At 58.4% G+C, this 20,249-nt stretch overlaps 3 protein-coding genes across 7 annotated transcripts in view; 1 reads left to right on the plus strand and 2 right to left on the minus strand.

Moving 5' to 3' along the window:
• IP6K1 (inositol hexakisphosphate kinase 1) overlaps nt 1–9,313 on the minus strand; it is a 37,872-nt gene extending 28,559 nt beyond the window's left edge. For 2 of the 4 annotated variants that reach the window (XM_075762814.1, XM_075762812.1), the window contains exons 1-3: nt 9,202–9,313; nt 8,625–8,680; nt 4,050–4,149 (exon numbers count right to left, since the gene is read on the minus strand). The gene's annotated coding sequence lies outside the window, so the exon portion shown is untranslated. The remainder of the gene's footprint in view (nt 1–4,049; nt 4,150–8,624; nt 8,681–9,201) is intronic. The other 2 variants (XM_075762815.1, XM_075762813.1) reach the window with 1 other exon arrangement.
• A 1,362-nt stretch (nt 9,314–10,675) lies between these two features.
• Nucleotides 10,676–17,084, minus strand: CDHR4 (cadherin related family member 4). 2 transcript variants are annotated; one of them, XM_075762819.1, is made up of 20 exons: nt 16,890–17,084; nt 16,484–16,504; nt 16,131–16,327; nt 15,898–16,060; nt 15,724–15,809; nt 15,500–15,595; nt 14,911–15,014; nt 14,702–14,838; nt 14,456–14,621; nt 14,211–14,361; nt 13,868–13,970; nt 13,403–13,618; nt 13,183–13,322; nt 12,957–13,101; nt 12,680–12,882; nt 12,451–12,590; nt 12,336–12,371; nt 11,199–11,265; nt 11,088–11,118; nt 10,676–10,942 (listed from the first exon to the last, which is right to left on the minus strand). In XM_075762819.1, the coding sequence occupies exons 1-20, from the start codon at nt 16,942–16,944 to the stop codon at nt 10,887–10,889; spliced, it is 2,313 nt and encodes a 770-aa protein (XP_075618934.1). In that variant the 5' UTR covers nt 16,945–17,084; the 3' UTR covers nt 10,676–10,886. The 2 variants fall into 2 exon arrangements, with proteins under 2 accessions (XP_075618934.1, XP_075618933.1); XM_075762818.1 differs by lacking the exon at nt 16,890–17,084 and having other exon boundaries at nt 16,484–16,854.
• A 599-nt stretch (nt 17,085–17,683) lies between these two features.
• Nucleotides 17,684–20,216, plus strand: INKA1 (inka box actin regulator 1). Its single transcript, XM_075762820.1, has 2 exons — nt 17,684–17,876; nt 19,278–20,216. The coding sequence occupies exons 1-2, from the start codon at nt 17,826–17,828 to the stop codon at nt 20,154–20,156; spliced, it is 930 nt and encodes a 309-aa protein (XP_075618935.1). The 5' UTR covers nt 17,684–17,825; the 3' UTR covers nt 20,157–20,216.
• Nucleotides 20,217–20,249: the final 33 nt, after the last annotated feature.

A 20,249-nucleotide genomic window follows, 5' to 3' on the forward strand; every position in this document is an offset into this window, starting at 1 on the left:
GCTCTGAAGGTAAAGGGCAAAGAATTAACAAACACACCCCCGGCCACTTGAGTGAAAATGAAAGGCAATCTGAACTGGGGGCTATCTTCTCAGAAGATACATGAATTGGACAGCTAGTCACAACTTGGCAAGATGTGATGCATCTTGAAGAGCAAAAAAACGAAACTTGGCATTTAAAAATGTCTGCAAGATCATTTACCAGACCAGGAGCAAGCACTACTATCCTTTGGTGCTGCCTTCTAGCGAACCTCACACTTCCAAGGGATCCAATGGAACTTTGGCATAGCAAAAAGAAATATCCAAGGAGAAGGGAGCTCCTGGATGCCAAAGCAGCAGTCCCTTAATACAATTCACCCCACTGTATTTCTTAAGCTCCTTCCAAAGGCAAGGGACCTTTAATACTCCAAATCTTCACTGTTACTCTCCTTATAGGCTGACACTGGGCAGCAGGCCTCTGGGAATACTCTACCACACCAGCCAGTTCTGTTCTGAAGGTTTGAAACAAGAAACTCCTCCTTTTCAAACAAAGTGAAGAATCAGGCAAACGAAGCCTATATTTAACTTCCCATTCACCGCAGCAGTTGCAAGCAAGTTCTTGTAAACACTCTACAGGTCACAAATTTCCAAGATCTTATCTAAATGTTAAGCTGCTGAAGTGGAGCTCAAAGCTCTTTCCAACAGGCTTTCTAGAGCGCCACTTAAAACAACTGAGCCCACTGGCTAAGTAACAGACCTGTAAAGCCAAAGCAAAAAGAAAGTTATTTGTTAAACCTGATCTACTGTCAAGTTGGCCTGCATCTAATTAAGTACAGCACCTGCACATATATATAAAATAAAAATAAATTACTTTTGCCCCATATGCTGAAAAAAAGCACAGCACACATTCATTTGGAAGACACACAGACTGTGGCAAGTTTGCTTTTAATAGCAGGTCTGTCTCAAATGTATAAAAGCTATCTTGATTTTTCACACCTTAAAATCTAGTTGTAGAGAACGTAAGGCGTCCCCTCAGCCTCCTTTTCTCCAGGCTAAACAACCCCAGTTCCCTCAGCTGCTCCTCAGACTTGTAGTCTAGACCCTTCACCAGCTTCATTGCTTGAATTCCTCCAATGATACTAGAAGACCATATTGCAGCTTCTACAAAACATTAGTCTGCTAAATCAGATGTATTCTCACAGCCAGTCCGGTTACAATGTATCACGGGCCATATATAACTAGGGAAAGCAAATTCACTCTTTCATTTTCTTCTCCAGTTCAATACAGTGTGATAACAGGCACCCGAAGCGTACCTGCTCAGACTGAAAGATGCAAACTAACAAGCACTATGGGTAGAAAATAACACGGAGTTCTCTTTGAATATCGTAAGAAAACTGCAAAGGATAGTAAACCTGAAACAACAGAAACTGCTTTGCACGCATGGAAGAGTCAACCTGCCAAGCTCACTGCCAAAAGACACTGACCTTAGCAGAATTTTTAAAAGGTTTTGAATTTTCTTCTGGTTGTCATGTCATAATAGGATGAAGTATAAAAAACACAAGAACATTTCATAATCTGACTTGTAACCTTTAACTTCCAGGTCTTAGGAAGATATTTTAACTGCAGTGAATGAAGAGCTTGTTTTACTTTTGCCTGGTGAATGATACAATATCCTTAACTATTTTAACTACAAACATTTGAGCTGAGCTGCATTTACAAATGAGAATTGATTTAAGATGATTGGTTTTTGTTATTAGGTGAACCAAGTTGTCAATAGGTTCACTGTATTCTCAACTGCCGAAATACACACGGAAGTGTCAGGCCTAAGGATGCTACATGACTAATGAACAAAAATACCTGTGATCTTACTTAAAGCTAAGAATAATTAGGGGGAAAAACAGAAACCCCGAGTGCTGCTATTACAGGAAAAAAAATACCAGCATGCATAGCACCTGAAGAAAGAGTGAAAACTATTCAGATTCCACATGGTGCAAAACAGCGGTATTTACTCAGTCTGACGAACGGAGTTAGAGGGTTTTTCTCAGTTCTGTAAAAATAAAGGATGCGTAAAACATGCCTGATGATGCTTATTGGTTCAGATTTAGCTTACCTTCAGATTTTAATAAGTATATTCAGGTCAACACTTGTGGTAAGAACTGTGGAATATTTAAGACCTCAATTACATAAAGATGATTCGTACCCAACCAAAGAAAATGCCACTTGTACAGCATAAGAAAAAACACAGTATTTGGTCCAAACGGGAAATAAAGCAAACCATTCCCATATTTGCAACAGTAAGGGTATTCATAATCATTTTGTAAATGGTCACATTTAATCTAAGCAAAATCCGCATATTAAGATTAACCTGATGTAGGTTTTATCATAGGAGCTGTGAGGGTGTTTAAGAAAATATCTAAAAAAAAAACAACCCTGCATATGTAGTTTTTCTACACAAACTGAGCTTCAGACTCCTTTAAAAATCTTTTTGGGACAGACTTAAAAGACTGAAGTTAAAAGGCCTTTTTTTACCCTCCTTAGATTTGTGGGATGAGAGTCAACCCCCATGAATCTGCCAGGTATACCTCCCTCAGACCTGCCACATAGCTTTACACGCAGTCTGGAAAAGTGAAATATACCTTCCACTAGGCAGCAAATGTTGCAAAGGCCTTCCAAAGCTCCAGGACTTTACCAGTGTTACTTACAACCCACAACAGTACTCAAACCAAGACAAGAGCACAATTATACCTCATCTTCTGCAATAGCTCCAACAGTTTCATTGAAGTTCTTTGGTTTGATTCAGCCACTGACACAGGACTATGTAGCCTCTAGGCTTCTCTCCCAAATCCTTCCTGCTTTAAATAACTCACTGACATCTGCATTCACTGGTGCACTGATTTTGGTGCTCGAAGCTGCTTATCACCTATAGTTAGCTGTAATGAGATCATGACTGCCTCCCCACACGTGCTTAAGCTGCTTAGACAGTACTGTCAAAGGACACAGAACAAACAGCCAGCCCTATCTTCTTGCGCCTTTCTTCTAAAGTCACTTTTTGAAATGCTGGACAATACTTTGATACCCACAGCGGACAATGCTAATCCCAATTAAAGATTACATGATATTTTGTATAAAACTACTCTGGCAGTTTAAAAAAAATTAGGAAAATACAGCTCAGCCTAGAACTACAGGGGCAAAAAAAGAGCAATGTCACAGCAGAATATATGAGCTATACAATAGTTCACCTTTAGATCAGCACTTAAGTCAGCTGTGACAAAGCCACAGGAGCATCCCCTGCAGAGAAGGCACCGCATCTCTCCTCTCCCTACGCCAGGAAGGTGGCCGTGGAGCTCGGCATCTCTGGTCATCACCTGTTGCACTTCAAACTAGCAAAGACCATTAGCCACACAGGTCAGGGGCCTTCCCACCAGAAAAGTGAACTGTGCGACATAACCACCATTTAAACATGCGGTCTCTCAAGGAAACAAGGTCATTCAAGTCTGATGGCAAACAAATGCTTATACTACAGGTACTACCAACGAGTCATATCTTTGTTGATAAAGAACTGGGGCAAAACAGGTATGCTAGACTTTCTTCCAAATTTAGAACAGCACAAAATAATCCCTTTCAGCCTGAAAGACTATCAAGCCAGCCTATCATCTTTCAGCAAACTAATGTCAGAATAGAAAGAAAAAAAATAAAAAATAGACAATGATAGATTTCCAAAATCATCGTAAGATAATTCAACTGCATTTCAGCTAAGTGGCCAGAATTGCTAGAGCATACAAGTTAGCCTCCAAATCTTGGAAGCTTAGTTCTTATTACAAAGAACTGACACCGATTTGATTAAAAGTTAGCAAATACAAAACAGGACTGAGCTTTTCCCTCTGTTCTAGTGCACTTACCTGGGCATTCCTCTAGGATCCTCCAAAGATGAGAGGATACCTCCCACAAACAATATCTACATATTTGAAGGGTAAAATCACAAAGTGAGAGGCAAAAAGCAAGCAGCTTATTTCTCTTTGCATGATATTTAGGGTGGCTGCATGTGTATTCTGGACAAAACAGAAAAAAGTTACCTTAGAGATGTCACCCAAGCTCTCTCTGCTGAGCAGGCACTGGAATATGGAGCCAACCTCTCGCAATCAAGAGGGAGCAGGACGCCAGAAGCAAGTCAGCCTGGAAGATGTTGTATGGAAACAAGTTAGGAAGTGCTAAATTAGCTTTTATTTAGATCCTTACTTGCTCATCAATTCAGAATGTTTGAGAGCATGCTTTCCCCTGGGCTTGGGACCAGACTTCACAGCGAGCTCCTTTCAGGATGCAAATGCTCTCACTCGTTCCTCTGGACTCTGACTCTTTACCAAATGCTGAGGAGACCACTGTCCCCACCTGCCTCCTCCACCCCTCAGCCAAGGATTCCCAACCAGCAGGGAGAGCAAAACAGGATGCATGCCTGTTCTTTGTCTGGCCTGGTTCACAAGACACTGATGGGTATTAACAAAGAAATTAAACTATGGCAGCTGAACAGGCACTACTGCAGGCCCCAATACAAGGGGGGCAGCGTTTGGCAAAGCAGCAGGACAGCTGGTGGAGGAGATAACCTTTCTAACTGCAAAAGCCAAATCAGAGAAAGCTTATCTAACAGAGCTCTCAACCACACGTAGTAACATCCTACCAGGATATGCGTATTACATCTCTCAACCTTTTTTACTGCTTTTATCAGATTTGGTTGACACAGATCTACTAATATAATTATGGCAGCTACACCCATGTTATTTTTGAACAGAAACAATTGCACCAATGTTAACTACCGTGGATATCATTATACAAATAATAATAATAATAATAATAGCAAAGGTTATTCCTTTACTCCCAGAGAATGGGATAAAATCATTTGTTGTGAACTGACCGCATGCTGACGGGGGTTATGCAAGGTAAAAGAAAGCCTAAATAAGCTTGTCTTTTATACACAGTTAACACCACTAAAAAATGCATATAGAGGAGCATACAGAAATAAATTAAGGCAAATGACTTGCACCTTAGTACTATCTGCAGAGTAGTTTGCACTGAGGGGGACTATATAGGAAGCACAGGCACCCCAACACGCCAATTAAGAGAACTGCATCTATTAGAAAGTACATCTACTCGAACAGCACGCTGGGAAAACCAAAAATAACAGCTGCTGCCACATCAGAACAGCACAAGCACTGAGTGCAGGCGATGCCTGCAAAACAGAAACTAAGCAGCCATGCACAAACACTTCCTCCTCCTCCCCCAACACCCCTATGACAGCAGCAACAAACCTGAGATTAAACACTTGCCAGCATCCTGCTCTGCATTCCTGTCACATCAGGAATATAAAAGAGGGAGACTGCTAGCTGCTCCTCCATAGATCTGAAGGGTTCCTTCAGTTTACAGCAAGTAATACAAATACTTGACATGACTCTTGCGGAGGTTCTGCCGCACTTCCTTCTTTTCTTTCACTCCTTTTCTCTAGCTCATCCACTTCAGAGCTCACTAGGGACCCCTTGTATTTGCCAGGCTTGTTTTTAATGCATTCCTTATCAAAGAGCGAGAAGTCAGAAATAAAAACAGTTGTTCCTAGGCAAGTCACATTATATAAACAAGCAAGTGCAAAGCCACAGCTCTACAGAGCCACACAAACTCTGCAAGTCAGGTTCAAATCTAAACCCTGCCCAGCACCAGGACTGACGGTGTGACACTGTCAAATGCAAGAGTAAACAAATCCGCTGCAGTTTTCTGTCAATACTAACTTCTGAGACTGTAAATCCCGGCATCAACACATTACAAGCTAAATCCCAATGGGCAGATTGGGCGAATCTGACAGCACCAAGTGAAGTGCCTTGGTTACAATGCAATGCCCAAGTAACGGCTCAAACAAGGCCTCTGTCAGATATTCTGTGGCCTCAGCATCTGCATTTCAGCCACAGATGAAACAAACATACCTCCTCTAGAGCACAGGCTGTGGATATTCAACTTCAAGCTTACCACCTGCATTCCTCATTCCAATGGAAACCACAAGACAGTGCCACCCCACACCCCAGCGTGCCAGTCAGAATTCACCAGATCCATGACAACCTTTAGTCACAGAGAAATCAACTAAAAACTGAAATCTAAAAAGACAAGTGATCAAACATTTGGTGATCCATTCAACCAAAGAGACTGTGTCCTGGAAGCAGGTGGTCAACAAACAGCTCCAAGCTTGTACAGGGCTTGTCATCTTGCACTAGTCAAGCTCAACAAGGTCACATCTTCAGAGTTTGGTAATTCTACCCGAAATGAATAAGCTCCATATGTGGGGGAAGGAAGGAGAGAAGAAACAAACTAGGCAGCTCAGATGGGATGAGAATAGCATGCAATTGCATGATTAAGAAGAAATCATAATGCTTGTTCAGGCAGCTAATTAACTGATTAAGGGTACAGGTACTACATCAGCCTGGGCATTTTTCAACCTCTGAGTGCTTGCTGTTCTAACCTTGACTTCTCACTACATGCAATGCAATACAGAATAACTTGCAAATCAGTTGACTTACACAATCTGCCATGAGAGGGGATCCCAAAGCACATCTAATTTTACTTTCCAGAATATTTTTATAAGGACATGCCCAGTACTGTCATCCTGATGATGAAGCACATAATGTAGCACATAATTCAGAAAGGTAGAGGGAAAGAAGCATGGATGCTACTGTTCCATTTCATTTTTAAATATATGTAAATATGTATTCTAAAATTATATTTTTATATAACTAAATATCTAAAAACACCTTGTTGCAGTGTTTTGCAGTCACAGTGCAGGTTACCCTGAACAAGACTCCATTTTACCACCAGCCCCATGTCCCCGCCATTGCCCTTGCAACCAGCAAAATCATTCAAGCACCCACAAAGTTGGGGGGGGGGGCGGCGGCACAGGGAGAGGGGAAGTCAGTTTAATCAGCTCATAAGTCAGGGAACAATGATTCCCACCTGCACAAACACCCCAGCTGGCACCAGTGACAGGGCAAGACCCTCCTGTTTGTTGCAGTCTATACTTACATGAATCTAAAGTGACTGTGAAGCTACACACAGAAGGTAGCACAACGAGAACTCTTGGTGACTGGAAGTAGATCCTAGAAACTGCCCCCTTTCTCATCTCAAAAGTGACGCGCTCACTTGCTCTTTTTCTGTGTAACAAACATGCAAAACTGGCACAAGGTGCCTCCTGGATAACGAGAGTGGAAACTAACCTAGGGAAGACACATGCACTGTTCAGAAGAGGGCTGCACCAGCACATCCTACTCTTTCCACCCCTGTGGCCATAAGAGACTCCTGCAGTAATGACCTTGTATGCACCAACTTCCTCCTCAAGGAGCCAAGGATCACTTCCCCTGCTCTCCCAAAAGTCCTTATTAGAGAGGAAACAAAGGCAATGCCATGAAAAGGACACATCAGATCCACCTAACTGGCTCTAACAAGCATGGCATAGGCTGTTCACTTAGGCACCTGGAAACAGCTGTGCTGAAAAAGCTGGGGAGAGTACGAAACACTCTCTAAAGCTATCAGAAGAAAAATTAGCATTAGGACGATTCAAAACATGGACAAAACAAGAGTTTTACGCAGTTGAAACAGCAACCCAACGTTACCTTGCTATATACAGAGTTCACGTGTAATCTTTTCACAATGTACCACTTTCCTTCCTGCTCCAAAACAAAGCACTTACCTTAGCTCAGTGCTAAACTAACCCAGCCACAGAAAAATATTTCTCCATCTCAATAACAAAGAACTGTTACATGGGATTAGGATGCCCCTAATAGACCTATTTAGGGTTACAGTGACACATCTAATAACCAATATATATAATTCTAATACACTTTCAAGCCCGACAGAATTTCTGTAAAAAGGAAATCAAAGAATCAAAGTCTTAGTTCAGCAATAAATAACAATACAGTACTTTTCTCCATCAAAAATCTAACCATACGCCCACACATCAATATATCAGCTACAGACGACAGTTCAATACAAAGAGACTCGCACAAGACATTACAGTATATTATTTTGTGAGACAAGCTACCAACTAAGTTTACACAAATAGACCTATCGACTATAGAAATATTACATTAAGAATGGACAGACACCCAAGCCCACACTGTTCTGGCACCATTCAGTGCTTCGTTAGCAAAGGCCAATCTTGGAATTCAGCTTTGGAAGCTCTGAATACCAAGTTAAGCCAGGTGAACCTGAAGGGAGAAAAAGCAGATGGAGCAGAAACACGGCAAGGCAGACTGAAACGAGAAAGGCAGCACATACTAAAGCATATTGCTGGAAAGAAAAATTGGGGCCTTGCTGATTCAGAGCTTTAAGATGGAGGGACACTGAGCGTGGCACCAGTTTAAATTCAGAGCGGCTGAAAACCAAACAGGAGTCAGTACCACCTCTCCTAATCCAAGTCCTACTTGGAAACCCCAGGAAAGGTTGTTGGTTATAGTCCAGGTCTGCAGACCCATGAGCACATCCGCCTCCAGGGACTGCCAGGCATCTTCCGGTAACCATCGGGGCAGCCAGCATTGCCAGAGCCTGCCCACACCCCCTCCGCTGCAGGGGTGGCAGCACGATGGGACACAGGAAAGGACCCCCAACCCCACCAGCTTCCTCACCATGTTGGTTTCATGTTACCAGCGTGGTTTGTCGAGTTCCTTCCTGCACGCTGCTCCTGTAGAAGGGAAGGGCACAAAGAGAGGCGATGCTAGATCTGCTTGTCGGGCCCCGTCAGGGGCAGCACAGCCCTGCGCAGGCACCGTGCTGCCCACAGGGCTGCCCTTGCCCAGCCCAGCTCCCGGGGCACGACCCTCCCGGCCGGGCGGTGCCCCAAACGGGTCTCACCCCCACTCACACGCCGCAAACGGGAGGCCGTGCCTGGCTCCCCCTTCCCCTCCTCAGGGGGCCGCGCCTGCATCCCCCCCCCCCCCATCATGGGTCCGGCACGGCGCTCCCCGGCACGGCGCTCGGTCCCCCCACCTCACCCCGGCTCCTCACGGGGCCGCGCCTGTCCCCCACCCTCCATTCGGACCGCACCGGCCTCTCCCATTCCCCCTTATGGGGCCGCGCCCGGTTCTCCCCTCCCTCCCCTCACGGCAGCGCGCCCGGTTCTCGCTCGCTCCCTCCCTCCCCTCACAGCAGCGTGCCCAGCTCAGCCTGTCTCCCTGCCCCGGGCCCTCGCCCGCTGTAGCTCACCGGGGCCGGCCCTGCCTGCCCAGCCGGGGGCTGGCGACACCGAGCCCCGAGCGCCACCGCTCCGCTCCGCGCCGCCCGCTCCCTGCCGTTCGAATCAACAACAAGATGGCGGCAGCAGAGGGGGCGGAGCCCCAGCACCGGCCGTCATAGCAACCGCGCCGTCCAAAACCCGCCCCGCCGCCTCTTGCGGCAATCCAAAGCCGAGCCCCGCCCGCCGGGTACGCCCTGGAAACGCTGATAGGCTAAAACCTCCGTCACTCAAGCGCAGAGCCGCCCCGCCCCTTTCCGTGCGCGGACTGCATCCGGATGGCCTCGCACGTTAGGCACACGTGACGCTTTCCAGTACCCCCGCCTCCCCGCGGGCTCCGCCTTCTCATTGGCTACCCGCTGGGGGGCGCTCGGCCAATGGGCACGCCGGGCGCGGGCCGGGGCGGTGCGCAGCGGGAGCGCGCGGGCGGCTGTGTGAGGCGCGGCCCGGCGGGGTCAGTGAGTCCGCGCTCCCCCCGGCGGAGGCCGGGCCCGGGGCAGCTCCGGCGCCTCAGCCCGCCGCGTCCACCTTCCCCTCCCCGGGGCCTCGGGGAGTGCGGCGGCCCGGCACATCCCGCTTGGTGCGGTGAATCCTGCGGGGTCAGCCGAGCTAAACCCAGTTTCCCCGACTGCGGCCTGGCCCAAGCGGCTGCTGGCGCTCGGGTGGCCCCTGGGAGCAGCGAGTGGAGCGTGTTCGCGCACGGCTCCGGTACAATAAAAGTTTAATTCCCAAACGGTCGCGGCTCCCGTGGGCTCAGGGCAAGGGGACCCCCAGACGGAGTCACACGGGTGACCCCTCTTCGCCGTGAAATTCCCCAGCTGGCTCCCGCCCTCCTCTTCCTCCCCTTACCCACCCGCTCCCCAAGTTACCCGCTTTCCTCTCAGCCCGCCAGCGCCCCGTTGCCCTGCGAGCTGCCGGGCAGGCGTCCCGCGGAGCGCTCCTTTGAAATTCAAATAACCGGTTTCCCACCTCCCTGCGCTGTCTGACTCCTTCAAAGGCTCCCGCCTGTTCGCCAGGCCCTGCTAATTCTCCTGCATGCGCTAATTGACTTTTCCTCTCAATTAAGAAACCCGGCTCCTCTGCCGACCAGCCGCTCGCACCTAGGAGTGCTCAAGCAAGGGAGAGCTTGAGGGGGACATGGGGCATGGGGCAAAAGTTCCTCCAAATTACCCCGTGATTGAGTTTTCTTGCCCCAAGATCACGTCTCTGCAGAGGACTGCCCCGGCTGGGTCACATCCAGAGGATGTGGACATGCTGCTGTCACCGGAGCGGACCCTGCCAAAGCCCTCGGCATGTTTTTCGTGGTGCCGACCCCAGCCCAGGGCCGGTACTGCCGTAACTGCCATCCTGGTCCTGGGTTGTGCCACCCACATCCCTGCTGACGGCACTAATGACAGCAACAACAGGACAGCCACCGGCAGGACTGCTTGGCCACGGCACTCCTCGCGGCAATCACGGTGGCAGGTGCAATCTCTGCCGCCATTTATTGGGTCTGTGCTGGCCAGGGTGGCTCAGGGGCTGCCTGCACCCTGTGGGCAGCGGGTTCAGCGACGGAGGGGGGATTCCCTCCTCCTCCCGGCCTGAGGGCCGTGCCGGGTGTCTGCTGACACCTCGGGGAGCTGTGGGTTGTGGGGAGTCCCTTGTTGGGTCAAGCTGCTCAGATCCAGCGCCGTGCCCCAGTCACGCTGCTAAAGAGATAGTCCCTGCCGGTGCCTGGGATGGGAGGCAGCACTCAGCCCTCGCCCCATGGGTGCTGCCCGGGCATTGCTGCCCAGTCCCCATGTCTCCCATCCCCCAGACCCCTCTGCCCTGAGGGATGCAGCCCAAGGCTGCAGGGGCTGTGGGACAGGGCACTCACGTGGGTCCTGGGCACGGCCGTCGAACTGCCCCTGTGAGAGGAGAGACAGGAGAGGGTGCTGGGGGCCCCAGGGTGCCCACCCCCGCCCTTGCCGCCATGGCACACACTTACCGGGCTGCCAGTGTGGGGGTGGCCAGGCTCCTCCTCGCCACCCTTCTGCTCCACCACATCCCGGGAGCTGCAGCGGGAAGAGGGGAAGAGGGGAGGGCATGCTGTCGGTGATGGGCCCCCAGCCTCTAACCTGAGGGATGCTGCCGGGAGCGGGTCGCCAGCCAGGCTTTGCATTGCCAGCTGTGTCCTGTCGAGCTCATCGCCCCGACTGACTTCCACCTACCTGATCGTCCCCTTACCCAGCCCGTGTGTCCCTGACACGGCCCTGGGTGCCAAAGGGGGTTGCAGCAGGGGCTGTGCTCCCCTAAGCACCACCACCTTTCAGCAATGCCCGAGAGCAGCAAGCTGGCCTGCAGCGTGCCTGCTTGTTTCCCCACGTGCCAGTGCACATCATCGTTGTGCTCAGAGGATGCCGTGCTGGGGGAGCTGCGGCCCCAGATCCCCCCGATGCCAGCACTGCCTGCAAGGCTCAGCCCAAGTCTCTCTGTTTCACGGTCACTACAGCCCTGGTGTCACCAAGCACCACGTCCCCAGCCTCACCACTGACCATGGATCCCGCTGTGCATCACCTGGGGTGGTTATGCTGCTGGAGGCGGCTGTTATCCTGCCCCCAGGCTTGCGTGCCTCCTCCTTGCCGTGCAGACGCCCCGCACAGGCTGAGCTGGCTCCAGTGCTTCCTCAGGCTCTCCCGTCCGCCGCCTCTCACCCCTGGTTCATCCTCCCGGGGTGGTGTGCAGCCTGCTCACCTCCTCCCAGGGCACCTTCCCCAGCAAATCGGGGCTCCCCCGGTGAGCCACCGTGGCCCCAGCACCAGGACCCAGCCCTGCGGCAGGCAGCAGCGCCAGCGCCGTGCCGTCCCACCCTGCCCACCGCAGACTTTCTGCCCCAGCGCCGCCACCGACATGGCTGTCCCCCAGCCAATCGCTGCCTCTGCACCCATGGCTCCCGTCAGTGCTGCGCCCTCACCCTGAGACAGAGATGGATCCCTGGTGCAGCGACCCACAGACCGCAGCCAAACGTGGGGTACATTAAACACCCCCCATGTGCTGCGTCTCCCTGGCTGCCTGCGAGGACGCTACGGGAGCCTGTGCCTACCCCTCGCTGCCGATATGCCCACCCTGGCCATCCAGCACCCACCTCTTGCCCAGAAGCGGCTTGCCAGGGTCTCGGTTGCTGTAGGAGGAGCAGAAGGCAGCCATGAGCCCCTGGCCTTGCTCACCGTGCCGTGCCGTGCCATGGGGCCGGGTCTCACCTGCACAGCAGGCTCCGGGCCACGCAGCCCAGGGCGGCCAGCAGCAGGGCACCGGAGACGGTCAGCACGGCCACGAACCAGGCCGGCGGGTCCCATGACGCCTCCGTCAGTGTGACGACCAGCGGCTCCTTCTGCAGCGTCTGTGGAGGCGGTGGGGTGAGGGGGGGAAGCGAGGGCCGGGGGGCCTGACGGACCCTGGAGCATCACCTGGCCCGCGGGCTCTGCTCACCGTGCGCCGGGTGGTGGTGCTGGGTGGCACCGGGGTGCTCCGGGGCGTGACATGCACCACCAGTGCCACCACAGTGCTGCGGCGGGGGACACCGGGGCTGCTCCACACCTCCACAAGCAGCACGAAGGTACGGGGCTCAGGTAGGTCATCAGGGAGGTAGAAGAGGGTGTTCCCCTCCAGCCGAAAGCGCCCATCCTCATTGCCTGGACGAGAGAGTTTGCTCAGTGCCACACCACGGTGAGCGGCTGGGTTGTGCTGTGGCTTGGCTGCTCCTCACCTCCCGCGATGGCGTAAGACAGTGTGACGCCATCGGGACTGCCCTGGCACGCCAGGCGGGTGACCGGCTGGCGGCTGCCCAACCCGGCCGTGATCCGCAGCTCCTGCACCTCTGGGATACACACCGGCGCCTGGTCCAGCACGGGCTGCCGGGAGAGGGGGGAGGCAGTATGGCACCCACACGGCTTGCACCCACTGTGGTTCACCTGCTGGGCTTGCACCCACACCTGCACGTGCACGGCCACATCACACAGCCGGCTCCGCCGCTTTGCCGGGTCCAGGTCATTGCGGGTGTCTGTCAGCCGCACCGTCAGCCTGTAGCTCTTCTGCCGCTGGAAGTCGAGGGGTCCCACCACGCGGATCTCACCTGCGGGGCAGCGGGAGCTGCTGGGCACCCATGGGTGCCGTGGGGTGTGGCGGGGACTGGGGAAGGGGCTGAGCTCTCACCGGTGTGCGTGTCAATGGAGAAGGGCTGCGTGGGGCCGGGGTTCCCCTCCAGGCTGTACTCAAGGCTGTTCAGTGGGTAGTCACCGTCGGTGCCAGCCACGCGCCCCACGGCACTGCCGAAAGCCGCTGTCTCCAGCACGGTGAAGGTGGCACCGTTGGGGCACGCCGGTGTGAATTCATTGACGGGCGTCACCGTCACGAGCACGGGTACACGGGCTGTGCAGCACAAGCGGCTCAGCCACGCTGGCACCGCCCCGCAGCCCGCACCAGGCTGGACGTGCTCCCCCGGACAGGCTGGGGGACACGGGGACAGTGGCACCCCCCCAGAGCGGGCATCTCTGGGGCAGCGGCAGAGGAACATTTCCTTTCGACCTGCCACTTTTGAGGTCAGGAAGGGGCTTTTCCCACCTCCCCTACAACCTCCCCTGTTGCACCCCCTGGGCAACCAGGGGCACAGGCACTCACTGCTCCGCAGGGGCTGCCCTCCCGCCGACACCACGATGGTGGCCGTGAACTGGAAGCCCATGGTGGCCACAGCCTCCGAGTCGTAGTCCAGGGTGGTGTTGACCTGCCGAGCCAGGAGGGTGTGTGTCAGGCAGAGCCGGGGTGTCCCGCAAAGCTGGGGTGTCCCGCCAAGCTGCGATGCCAGGGGAGCAGGACGGAGTGCGAGGGGCAACGGGCCGGCCTGGGGAGGGCAGAGACCCCCGGGGACCCCCAGTGCAGGACCTGGTGTGACAGCACGTGCAGAAGGTCCCCACCATCCCGCTGACCTCCCCCAGATCCTGGCTCTGCCTGTGGCCCCACTCACCTGCAGCTGTGGCCCCTCCATGCGGAAGCGGGAGCGGGAGGCGAGGGGCCCCTCAAGGGCATAGTGCAGGTTCCCCCCGGTGCTAGTGGGGTCGGTGCACCTCAGTGTCACCAGGGTGCTGCCGGGGGACACCGTCTCGGGTACCTGGGACCTGCGGTGGGGTGGCCATCGGCTCAGCTCCCATTGCCTGTGTCCCAGGCACGGTGGAGCATTCCCCACACCCCACTTTCCCCCCCGAACTGTACACGGAGATCGCTGGGATGCAGCTCGGCGCTCGCCGCTCCGTCCCCTGCACGGTGACATTTAGCGTAGCGGTGTCGTGGTCGGCAGGATGCAGTGCGTTGTAAGCCCGGACGAGGAGGCGTGCGTGGGCTACCTCCAGCTGGCGGGTGCTGCGGATATTGCCCGTCACTGTGGGAGACGGCACAGCCTCGCACCGGGCACAGGCACGGGGACAAGGTGGCCCTGGGGACCGCCGCTGCCCCGCTCACCCTCATCAATGGTGAAAAGCGCAGGCGCCGTGGGAGCCAGGATGGCATAGCGGACGTTGTCACCGCTGGCATGGACCTGTGTGATCGCCTCCAAGGGTCCGGTGCCCTCCGGCACTGTCACAGCCCGCTGCGGCTCACTGCGGCACAGGCGGGCAGCGTGGCATAGCCTGCCGTCACCAGCACCCCCCGCCCAGCCCGGCCCCACTCACAGGAAGGTGACACGGGGACGGGGCGATGGCAGCACCTCCACCCTCACGGTCCCGCTGCAGTTGTGTCCGTGGCGGTCCATCACCTCGATCTCCAGCCTGAACGTCTGCGGGGCAGTGTCCGGGCGGCCGCGGGACAGCCCCGAGTGGCACCGGGAACAGGGATGGGGACAGGGTTGGGATGGAGACAGGGGTAGGGGAGACAGGTAGGGATGGGGATGAGGATAGTAATAGGGACAGGGACAGGGACAGAGGCAGGAAAGGGGATGGGGACAGGGACAAGTATGGGGCTTGGAGCAGGAACAGGAATGGAGATGGGGATGAGGACGAGCTGCAGCCAGAACTGGGGATGGGAATAGGGACAGGGATGAGGACTGGGATGGGACTCGAGATGCAGAAGGGGATGGAGCTGGGGACAGGGACAGGGATGGAGCTGGGGACAGGGACAGGGCTGGAGCTGTCCCGGGGCTGGGGGGAGACGGGAGCCCGATGGGAGGAGCAGGACGTGGATTGCTGCGTGCAGTGCTAGCGAGGCGCTAAGCCCAGGCGGGCTGAGAGGTGGCTGTGACAACCCGGGGACGCTGCTGCACACCTGGGCGTCTTTGCTGCGGTTGAAGCCGCTGGCAGGCGCCAGCACCAGGCCATGGCGGGTGAGGGTGAGCGGCGTGTTGTGGTTTCGGAGCCTGAACTGCGCACAAAACAGCAGTGGGAGGAGGGTGGGAACCCCTTTGCCCCCCTCACGCCCGGGGTCCTGCCATCCCCAAGGCTGCTCCTGCTTGCGGGGGCTGTGGGCCCCCCGCGGCAGACACCACTCACCGTCAGCCCGCCAAGCGGCTGCAGCAGCACCGCGTACAGGGGCGTCCGGGGCGCGACGTCCGCCAGCACCCACACCGCATCTCCCTCTATGGCACAGCACGGCCGTGGAAGCCCAAGTGCCGGCTGACACCCGCGGCCCCCACCGCCCCGCCCCCACTGCCCCCCAGCTCCTACCCGCACTGGCAAAGGGGACGTCACAGCGCAGTGCCTGCCCCATCGTCACCCGGACAAAGAGCCGCTCTTCCACCTCCTCCTCGCTGGGACAGGCGGCCCGCAGGGTCAGGGTGTACTGGTTCACCCTGTGGGCATCGAGCTCAGCACCGGCACGCAGCGTCACCTGCCGTGGGGACACGCACTCAGTGGGGCGCCAGCGGGCTCCTGACCCGCTCCCCGTCCCCCAGTCGCACCTCTGCCTGAAACGTGGCGGCGGCCGCAGGGTCGGCGCTGACGGCAACGGGGTTGAAGGGGTGGCCAGGCTCGATGTCACGCAGGGTGACGTTGGGGCTGCCGCTCGCATTGCTGCAGGACACGGTCACCTTGGCCACGAGGGTGCCCGGCGCTGCATCCTCGCTCAGGGCCACCACCCGCGGCAGGTCAGGCAGGGCTGGTGGGAGACCCCGGGGACCAGCCTCACACCCGGCCGGTGCCACCGACAGCTTGCCCGGCTGTCTGTAGGGAGCCCGGCTCCTGCACCCGGGCACCCACGTGGGCACACGTCCCCCTGCCAGGCGCAGTGAGGCCCAGGGCACCCCGCTCTTACCTGCTGCTCTGACGAAAGTCCCTGAAAAGAGGAGAGTGTCACCCCAGCCTGCCGGGCGTGCCTTGGCAATGCCCTGGGGAGGCTCCAGAGACGCCCCCGCAATGCCCGGATACGTCCCAGCGATGGCCCCGAGATGGCCCAGTAATGCCCTGGTGATGCCCCGAGGATGCCCCAGCGATGTCCTGAGGACACCCCTGCAATGCCCTGGCCATACCCCAGCAGTGCCCCCTCCTTGCCTGAACCCAGCCAGGCAGCTGCCGGCCCCTCTGCCCATCCTGGGGCCAGCCCCAGGCACGTGGGGGCAAGCGGGGGCAGCCTGTCCCCTGTCCCCGGTCCCCCTCCTCTCGGTCCCCCACCCAGGGTCTGGCAAAGGGTGCCCCCGACTCTGTGAGCCTGAAGCGCCTACCCGGGGCACGGAGGCTGAGGAGGAGGAAGAAGGTGAGGTGTCCATGCACGCCCATGGCTCGCTGGGTGTTTGGGACAAGGTGGTGCCCGTTGCCAGGGGTGCTGGGCACCACCCCGGCCCAGCGTCACGCCGGCCATCGCGGCCCAGGGCAGGGACGGGGCACGTCCCCGGTGCACCCAGCTCCTGCACGCCTCTGCTCCCAGCCTCTCGCCATGCCCAGGCCGGTGCGGGCAGGCGGGCAGCGATGCTCTGCGGGGTTTCGCTGGCGTACCACGCTGCCTCGCCACGCAGCACACTCGGGAACTGGGAAAATTAGCCGGGAGGTAATTTTTGGCCGTATTCTCCTTCATTTGCAAACCAGAGCCGCTTCTCCCGGAATCCCTATTAAGGGTTATTAGCTCCCAATTAATAAGCGCTGGCAGAGCGCGGCCCCTGTGGCCGGGGTCACCTTTCCCTCCTCCAATACTCAAGCCAATTCGGCAGCCCGGTGGCCGCGGGTGCCTCCGCCGGGGCCCTGTAACGGGGCTGCCCTCCTTCCCGCCGAGGCTTCCCGGCCCCGGGACCCCCGGTGCCCGCGGGGCTGGGGTCCTGCCGACCGCGGCCCCGGGTCCTGCCCTGCCCGGCCGGTTCCCCGGGCGCTACCCTCGCCCGGCGGTGCCCGGTGCCGCGGTGCCCGGGTGGTGCCCGACGCGGGGCCCCGGGGCGGCGGGGCGGGGCGGGGCGGGGCCCCGGGGCGGCGGTGCCGGTGCCGGTGCGGGCCGGGCTCACGTTACGGCGGCCCCATTGGCTGCGGCGGGGCGGGGCGGTGCCGCCCAGACAGCGCCGGGAGGCGGCGGGGCACGGCCGGGCGCTGCGCCGCGCTCCGCTCCGCTGCTGCTCCGCCACCGGCACCGGCGGGACCGGGAGCGGGGGCCGGGAGCGGGGGCCGGGCCGGGCATGCACAGCGCCCGCCCGGACGCCTGCCCGGGCCAGCTCGGCGCCGACCGGGTGAGTGTCGCCGCGGGCACCGGGAGGGGACGGGGCCACCCTGCCCGCGCCCCGCTGCGCCGCCCGGGCATCGCCGTGATGTCAGGGCGCTGCCAGTGACATCGGAGCCGTGACATCATGCGCAAGGCCAGGGCGGCGCGGGGGACGTGGGCATCCGGTGGGACGCGGGCGACCGGCGGGACACGGGCGGCGGCGGGGGGCCGGGGGCCCCAGCGTCCGGCCGTCAGGGTGCCGGTGGCACCGCCGCCCCGGAGCTGCCGCCCTCGCCTGGGCTGCCCCGAGGGGACCGACGGTGACAGGGTGGCCGGGCCGGCTCCCCCGGGCCTGCCGCACGCCTACCCAGCTCCCCGCAGCGGGGTGCGCCGGCGTCCCCGGGCAGCGCCCGGACGGGGCGGCTCGAAGCGGTGGCACGTCGCCAGCGGGGCCGGCTGAGAGGGTCCCGGCCAGCGGGGAGGGGGCCGGGGAGCGGGACAGGGTGGGGAGCGGGCCGGGGACAGGGACAGGGTGAGAGCGGGCCGGGGACAGGGACAGGGTGGGAGCGGGCCGGGGACAGGGACAGGGTGGCCAGCAGCTCCGTCAGGGCCGGCCGGAGGGGGCTGGTTTACCAGGCCGGGGGGGGGGGAGCGATCCCTCCTGCTCGCTCGGCTTCCCGTGGCTCCGGCGCGGAAAGGAAAGCGGACGTAACACCCTGCTTTTGGGTTCAGACAATAGGAATTCAAGAGCGAGGAGCGGCCGGGTTTGGGAGCCAGCCGCCCCTTCCAGCGCCCGCCCAGCCACGTTCCATTTGGCCCCTGCTGCGCCGGCACCCTGCGCTCCCCAGCGCTTTGGGGGGGCCCCAGCTCTGGGCGCAGGCCTGGCTGCACCCTGACGGCACCCGGGGTGTCCCCGGCTGGAGGGCACAGGGTTGGGGGGGGGGTGGCCCTGCCAACGCGTGGAGGGAGCGCCCCACCCCAGCACCCGTGGGTACCCCGGGGCTGCAGCCAGCGGAGCGGGGTCCCGCCAACGGGGTGTCCCGCTGCCGTCTCACCGGTGCGGGGGGGGGGAATCGAGGGGCCGGTGCAGGGGGGGAGGCAGCGGGGTACCCAGCTCCTACGTGCCGTGGCCCTGTGTCATTTCCCGCAGGCACGGCCGGGGCTGGGTGCCTGCTTGCTCACCCGACATGCCGCTGCACGCCGGCTGGCTCCGCGCAGGAGCTGCGGGAAAGCGGGGCCCGGGGCTGCAGGCAGGCTGGGACCTGCGTCCCGCTCCCCGCACCCCGCTGCGTGCCCGGCCCTGCGAGCCAGGCCCCCCGAGCCGGTGCTGGGGGGTGCAGGGTGCCAGGGGGGTGGGGTGGGGAGGGGATTGGGGGTGTTGGCCGGGGGGGAGTGGGGACGGCTGCAGTGACCTGGCCTTTCTCCCCAGCGGTGCCAGCGGGAGGCAGGGGCGGCGCAGCGGGCGCACATGCACGGCACGCGGCAGGTGTTGCACCACCCCGGAGGGGCGCCCGGGCCGGCCTCCTGCCCCCCATGTCCCCCTCGCCCCGGCTCGGCAGCAGACTCGGCCTGCAGCCTGGAGCCCGGGGGCGAGGAGGAGGACGGAGGGGGCCCGGCTGCCCGCTCCCCCCCGGCCAGCGAGCGCAGCCTGGAGTTTGACTCGGGGTACTCGGAGGCATCGGGGGGCACGTGGCGAGAAGAGGAGGTGCCCGTGCGGCGTCGGCACCCACCACCCTGCCAGCGGGCGCACCGGCTCTCTGCCGGCCCCGCCGCCCCGCCGCCCGCCCCCGCCCGCCGCGCCCGCCCCAAATCCACCTCGGACGCCTGCCTGGAGCAGTGGCGGGTGCTGGAGCCAGCTGACACACGGGACTGGACCGTGGCACTGCTGTCGCAGAGTCGGAACCGGCAGCCCCTGGTGCTGGGCGACAACTGCTTCGCCGACCTGGTGGAGAACTGGATGGACCTGCCCGAGGTGGGCGCCGAACCTCGGTGCCGAAACCCTACCGAGCCCTCCCGCCGTCTGGCCAAGCCCCCTGCCTTCCTGCTCAGCCTCTCGGGCAACGTACGCCGTAAACTGGCCAACATGGCCCGGCCCCGGGGTGCTGAGAGCGCCCGGCCGGGGAGCCGCGATGCCACCAAGCGTTTCTCCTGCCCGCTGGGGCTGGGGGGACAGCCCAAGGGTGCCTGCTTCCACCAGTCCCACAGCAACATTGCCCAGCTGGCCACGGACTTCCACCGCTTCACCGCCCTCATGAACAGCCGCAGCCGCCAGCCCATCATCTGCAACGACGTTATCGGCTACATTTAGCCCTGCCCGCCGCTGCCTGCACCCTCTTCCGCTGTAAATAAACCCCAGTTTTGTACGGTATGGGCGCAGCAGCGTTTATGGGGGGGGGGGGGG

This window comes from Balearica regulorum, chromosome 10 (assembly GCF_011004875.1).
Source record: "Balearica regulorum gibbericeps isolate bBalReg1 chromosome 10, bBalReg1.pri, whole genome shotgun sequence".
Taxonomy (NCBI): Eukaryota; Metazoa; Chordata; class Aves; order Gruiformes; family Gruidae; genus Balearica; species Balearica regulorum.

Excerpts from the sequence above, each read along its gene's own strand:
- CDHR4 (XM_075762818.1), bottom strand. The coding sequence starts at position 16,757 with ATGGGCAGAGGGGCCGGCAGCTGCCTGGCTGGGTTCAGGCAAGGAGGG. Across the intron at positions 14,839-14,910 it reads CGTCCCCGTGTCACCTTCCT|TGAGCCGCAGCGGGCTGTGA; the intron begins GTGAGTGGGGCC and ends CCTGTGCCGCAG. Across the intron at positions 13,971-14,210 it reads TGGAGGGGCCACAGCTGCAG|GTCAACACCACCCTGGACTA; the intron begins GTGAGTGGGGCC and ends CTGGCTCGGCAG.
- INKA1 (XM_075762820.1), top strand. The coding sequence starts at position 17,826 with ATGCACAGCGCCCGCCCGGACGCCTGCCCGGGCCAGCTCGGCGCCGAC. Across the intron at positions 17,877-19,277 it reads GCCAGCTCGGCGCCGACCGG|CGGTGCCAGCGGGAGGCAGG; the intron begins GTGAGTGTCGCC and ends CTTTCTCCCCAG.